We start from the raw sequence: 6,359 nt of genomic DNA, 5'->3' as shown, positions 1-6,359 counted from the left end.
GTCTCAGATATGGGATTAGAGAAATCTATGTCTCAGATATGGGATTAGAAACAAGAATCAAACTGACAAAGACACCTGAGAATCTCTCAGTATATCGTGTAAAATTTGATAAGTTATGAAGTGATATGCAAAACTGCACGGAACTTAAAAACTGAGGTGGAAGGACTATTCTGTAAAAAGAGTAGCACGAATCTCCAAGTAACGAGTGGTATAGATAGTGCGGGGGCACTTCCTACATGAGGAGTTGCATTTCTCCTTGGTGGAGCGCAAAGGAGCAATGTGGCTCTACGCAGTGGAAGAGCAGGAGGCGCCACCGATACGGATTCTCTATCGATTGACGGAGCTCTCTCTCGAATTTTCGTAGTTCCTTCGCAAACAGGCACCATAAATTCCTTCAACTTTCAGTCTCCCACTCAGTTTACCCGGTCACTCTCCTTTCTCACCTTACTCGACGGTTCCTCCACATCCAGCACATCCACATCGCCGTTGTGACTATGGTAGGAAGATCCGGCCAGAGATATCACCATTGTCGTGACCATCGATGGCCAAGCGTGCTACATGACCTCCGTATCTCAATTGCTTGGCAATTGGGTTAAGCCATACTCCTAACCTTACCGAACATATGGAATCGTAGATCTGCATCTAGGATGGATATCACACGGGGTATAGGGTACATGCTCTGCCCCGGAACTATTGAGAACACCATTGCGAAAACTGTAATATCTGTTGCATCCACTTTGTAGGGTCCAAACCTCTAAAGGGGTTTCATCCTAGATGTCGATCCCAACCAATTAAGGCCAAAACAAAGACACCACCTACAACAAGTACACGAAGCAAGTAGAGTCCAACCAGTGAAAACCAGATCACAAGTCGTTTCCGTCTAGACATTTGATGACGTTCCAGTCGATCACCATCTTGAGGAAAGTCGTGCTCCACCAACTCTACCTTGTCGTCCCTTCCCACGATAACTCATTACAAATATTTCCCAAAGCGACCACAACAGCGTGTACCGAAAGATCAGCCTTGGATATGACTAATTTTTTTTTTAACAAATGGATATGACTAAATCAATAGTCCTCCTCCACTGGACTACTCACGAGGAAGAGCCATCAAGACACGAAAACTCCTTACAAACATGCGCTGCAACGATTGACGGTATATGAGAAGGTGCAACCCAACGTCCTGCTTCTTCATCGGAAGACTATTTTTTCCTACTCCCTCGGTACAGCTTTATAAGATGTTTAAGCTATCTTATAGGTTTACTTATTTTTGTTTGTATCTAATCTATTTTTAGTGTGCAGGTTCATTTCTTGTATTTTATATCTAGTCTACTTTAAAAATATCTAAAACATCCATACATATCAGTGAATGGTGGAGTATGTGTCTTTAGAGGCAACACGATCAATTTAAATCGCTGCGAATGAACTCCTCGTGCTGTTTCTCGACGACAATTAATGGCTCACAACAATTTAGATCAATACTTGCTGAGATCTCGCACGTGACGTGCCTCCAAACCAGATCAATTATTGAGCGTGCATGTACATGAATAATGGGCACATCCAGTTCACGGCGCGTGTTTTGCTCACTCGCACCGTCACACGTAACTTTCATCCCTATGCACAGTTGTCGGTACAGGTTTGAGCCACTCTGATCTCTCACTAAGCATCAAACATTTCCCAAAGAGATCACAACAGGGTGCCTCGGTGCCTCCTCTACGTGCTCAGGAGGAACTATGGAGCATCTCCTTCTTCCTTTGTTCGCATCACTGGGAATCATCTAAGGAGTCATCTGTGGGCATCCAGTACCGGTTGGTGAACCAGAGGGAGTCGGCAGCGACGTTGGTGCCGTCCTGGTTGCGGTGCCACGCGTAGTAGGCGTGCGTCCGGTTCTTAATGTCGAGAATGGCGTGCCCGAAGCTCGCCTCCCTGAACGCCGAGTAGCTTGGCTGCGGCTCCGACATGCTGCACCATCCCACAAACAAAGCCAAAAGATCAGCATTTACTGTTAATCCAAACTAACATCAGGGGATGCAAATTCTACGCTATCTCCTTAATCAGCAACAGGGAACCGGAAATAGTTCATGGTGGGTGCGGCGATCTTACTTGGTGGCCAGCCCTTCCTGGTTTCCTCCATCCCCGATGGTTATGTAGACCGGCGAGGACTGGTCTGGGACTGGGGAGCACTGGCCATTTACAATGTTGTACGCGACATTTGATATCCTATGCTGCAATCAGAGAACAAAGCTCTCAGTCAGGAGCTCAGAATTCAGGTGTTACTATTATTCTAAGCATAAGAGTGAAGCACGCTGATCTGAATGTTTCAACAGGAACAATTAGTCCACTTACCGTCCTTTCATACGCATGGACATGCCCTGCAAACACAAGATCAACTTTGTACTTCACGAACCATGGCTCATACATCACCCTCATGCTTTCACCTTCCATGTAGTGGTAGTTGTAGCTGTTGTACCATGGAGCGTGCATCAGAACGATCAACCAAGGGGTTTCGCTCCTGTTCACCTTGGGGAACTCGGCTTCAAGCCACTTGTACTGAGGAGTATATTTTCCTGGCAAACAAGCAACAGACCTGTCAAGTTACCTTCAATTTTGGTACTGGCCATCAGCAAATATGCCACAGAGAAAGTATATATGTTTGCCCAAAGCCAACTAACTGAATTATTCTTTCCTTCAGAAGTGATCTTACGGTGTGTAACAATTAATTGTAATATTATTCTTTTATTTACAGAAGGACTACCAAAACATAGAGCTGAGGGAACATGACATACCATATGCGGAGTATGATGCCAGAACAATGACATAAGCAGAGGCTCTTTTGATGGAATACCAGTAAGGTGCTGTACTGCCGGAAGCCTTATAAGGGGTGGGATACCTCTGGCTGAACGGCTTGAATGGCTTAGTTTCACCCTGCAAATACGAGCACATATTCATTTTAACCAGCAACATGTATAATCAAAAAGAACTTGCAGTTGCATCTTTGAACCGTAAAAACATCCACTGAAAGAAGCAAGTTTATCCTTACAAGTTCAGGAGCAAAATCAATCTCATGGTTTCCAGCTGTCCAGATCCAAGGCTGGTATGCAAGATTCCGCTCTACAAATCTTGCCCATGTATCCCACCTCGTATTATCATGATACGGGTAGTTATCTGCGTATGTCAGATCCCCGACAAAAAGCACAGCCTGCGCTTTTGTATTGGTCTCGTAATGAGCGAGAGTGACATTTGAGTCGAAACTCTGACCCAGATCACCTATACATAGTTGGTAATTTCTCATTAGTGTTAGTCACAGACCACAAGCAGAATTGGTGAGCAGTGTATTCTGATAGCGAACTAGCATCTACACCTGAGAAAAAAATGTTAATACCTATCAGACCAAATGTATATGGAACATCTGGGCCACTTTTTGGAGGAGTCCTGAACCAAAACTTCCTCCTTGTTTCTTCAGTACCGACAGCATAGTAATACTTTGTGTCAAACTGCAACAAAGCCATAAATACATTCCTTTAAATCAAGACTCCAACATTAAGAAATATATATAGTAGGTAATAAATTTCTGCTGAGCTGATAACCTCTAATTTCTTTATTGTAGAATGATGAATGTATCCTGAGGTATAGTTGTAGAAGGTATACTGAGTATGCTTGCCCTTTGCAGAACAGTTGAGGTTATCCTCTGAAGCCCCGTAAAGCACCGTGCTTGATCCAGGCTCGATTGTTGTCACCCATGAGATTATCATGGCCGTACCATCATGGTCGCCTTGTGTGATATGAACCTATTAGAGCATCACACCAATCAGCGGGAAAGTGGGGAATACGCAGCAGTACATGAGCACATCTTTCGTACTACAGTACTTGTTTATTCCAACAGCAATATTCGGTAGTTCTATGAAGCAAAAATACACATCAATATCATCGGAAAGGCATCATATTATTAAATTCTATGGACTAAGATTAAGTAAGAGCGAAAAGGTTTGTATCATCGAGAAGGCATCATAGTATTTAATTCTATGAAGTGAGACTAACCAACGGTCAAACACAAACATAAGATGGCAGACCGGCCCAAAGTTGGTGATATCTTTAGAGCTGACTAAAATAAGGATGGGAAAGAAACCATTACTTTAATCAAGACACAGTGATTTGCGAGGTTAAATTTGTGGGTGGCATTAAGTAACCTACCATACTCAGGGAAACTTCAAATGGAGGCCGAGCTACATGTAGCTCTTTATTTTCAAACACTCAGAATACGTGTTTCAAAGATTCAAAAAATCCGAATCAAAATTCTACAGATAGCTAATGATGTACTACAATGGTGTAAAATCTCAATACAAACTACTTCATATTCTAGGCTACACAAAATAATAAATTCTGACAAATTTTATAGTGAATAGTACACATTTCAAGACTAAATTTTTTCAGATTTTGTCAATTTCGTATAGCCTAGAATACAAATTAATTTGCATTGAGAATTTACACCATTGGCTACCTCTAGAATTTTTAAAAAAACTTTAAAATACAAAATTTGAGTGTTTGTAAATAAAGAGCTACATGTAGCTCGGACTCCAAAACGCCACAGTCACCATACTCATCCATGGTGTGCACTGAAAATCTGCTATGCAACCTTTTTTTTTTGGCAATTGTTAGATCTTCCAAGAACACACAACAGGCCAATAAAACACTAACAGTGATTTTGCGGTTGCATTTATGAATGGTATCCACGAAATTTTCATGGAGAGGATGGTTCCTACTGGATATGAACCCAGCCAGTTCAGAAGACTTGTAAATGCACAATAAGGAATTGGAAAACTGAACTACAAGAGCCATAGTGCCCAGTAGAAGGAAACCACAAGAATTCCATCAATTTTGGGGAATAAAAATAAATCCTATGAATATGAGGGAAATGATGAAGTCAAAGGCATGTAATGAACATCCAACAAAATAGGTCAGGCCATTAGAACAGATAACAAAGATCCCGTGAGACAAACAGTGAAAGAGCTAGAAACATTTCAAGTGAACCCAAGTAGAACTCCACTTGGAAGGCATGGTTCTCTGAAGCATAAATGATCAAATTCACGAAAATATGACTTAGAGGAGGAAAATATAAGTAGTGAAAAAAGAGATCAGCCTCAAGTTCTGGAATCATTCAGAAAGCTCTTTGCTTGCATCAGTAGTAGTACTCCGTATCAGACAAGTAACATGTTTGTAAATCTAGCGTGTAAAACAATCACCCCAGTCCCATAGGTGCTGCGGATGATGATAAGAAGGTCGATAAACCATAATAATATGCTCATGTCATGCTGCAATTATCAGTAGTCAAGTCAACTGTTCACCGGAGTTGATGGAAACAGAGTGCTAAGCCACCAGCAGCCTGGGGTCGTTACCTGCTGCGGCGCATTGCGGCCGGGCGGAGGACGGAAGACGTCGGCGTCGATCGGCATGTCCATGGCCTGGCCGAGCTGCCGGCGGTACTCGCTGGTCTGGCCGGCGTGGCAAGCGACGGCTAGCAGCAGGACGGCGCAGGCGGCCGCCGCCGCCCCGATCCGATTCACCACCCCCATTCCCGCCAGGGACGACAGATGTGCTCTGCTTCTTGAATCTTGGAGGTTGTACTCCGAGGACGGGAATGGGATTGCTTGTTCGGTATCGTGATTGGCAAATAAACTGGTGCATGGGTCAGACCGTGGAAGCGTGAAGGCAGGGGGGGCATATGGAGGGGGAATGGAATATGCTCATCCAAGGTGCCAAGAAATATAAATCGGAGATGGCGACGGAGGGGGTTGATTACTTCATGGTTTAAACTCTGACACGCGCACAGAGGTAGGACTAGGAGGGGAAGGAGAGTGGCAGACTGACAGTGACACAGGGAGCGGCGGAGTCGGGATTCGTCGGGATTGCAAGCCGCCAAGTGGGGGCGTGGGACGGATTTGTGAGGGACCAAGGAACTCCATTTCGTACTACTATCTCCATTTCAAGGAATAAGACGTCCTCGTTTTACAAGTTTTTTGTTTGACCAAAAATTACTTTAAATAGATATAGATTGTTTATATAAAATTAATATCATTAAAAAGTGCTTTTGAAACGGAGGTAGTATATGAATTCTCTTGTGGAGAGCCCGTGGTTATACTTAAGAAGAGTGGTGAGGCAATCAGAATTCGTCTTTAGACGAGATTCGAACCCTGACCGGCCGGGAGTGCCACTGAGTGTCCAACTACTAGGCTATGTCTTAGAGTATCTTCAATCACGTCCTCCAAACCGTCCCCCAAACGGTGTCGGATTGAGCGTTTAAAGGACATGTTTCGTTCGTGCCACGTTTGGGGGACGTCGTTTCCCAGCCGCGTCCCCCAAACG

The 6,359-nt window shown here is 43.8% G+C and overlaps 1 protein-coding gene across 1 annotated transcript; it reads right to left on the bottom strand.

The window, feature by feature from the left end:
* Nucleotides 1-1,468: 1,468 nt before the first annotated feature.
* LOC127344000 (purple acid phosphatase 2) lies at nucleotides 1,469-5,860 on the bottom strand. Its single transcript, XM_051370223.2, has 8 exons — nucleotides 5,393-5,860; nucleotides 3,587-3,787; nucleotides 3,382-3,493; nucleotides 3,040-3,266; nucleotides 2,786-2,924; nucleotides 2,346-2,566; nucleotides 2,103-2,224; nucleotides 1,469-1,961 (listed from the first exon to the last, which is right to left on the bottom strand). The coding sequence occupies exons 1-8, from the start codon at nucleotides 5,567-5,569 to the stop codon at nucleotides 1,763-1,765; spliced, it is 1,398 nt and encodes a 465-aa protein (XP_051226183.1). The 5' UTR covers nucleotides 5,570-5,860; the 3' UTR covers nucleotides 1,469-1,762.
* Between the last annotated feature and the right edge of the window lie 499 nt (nucleotides 5,861-6,359).

This window comes from Lolium perenne, chromosome 3 (genome assembly GCF_019359855.2).
Source record: "Lolium perenne isolate Kyuss_39 chromosome 3, Kyuss_2.0, whole genome shotgun sequence".
Classification (NCBI taxonomy): Eukaryota; Viridiplantae; Streptophyta; class Magnoliopsida; order Poales; family Poaceae; genus Lolium; species Lolium perenne.
The sequence above is the reverse complement of the archived record's forward strand: the minus strand, read 5'-3'. Positions and strand labels throughout refer to the sequence as shown.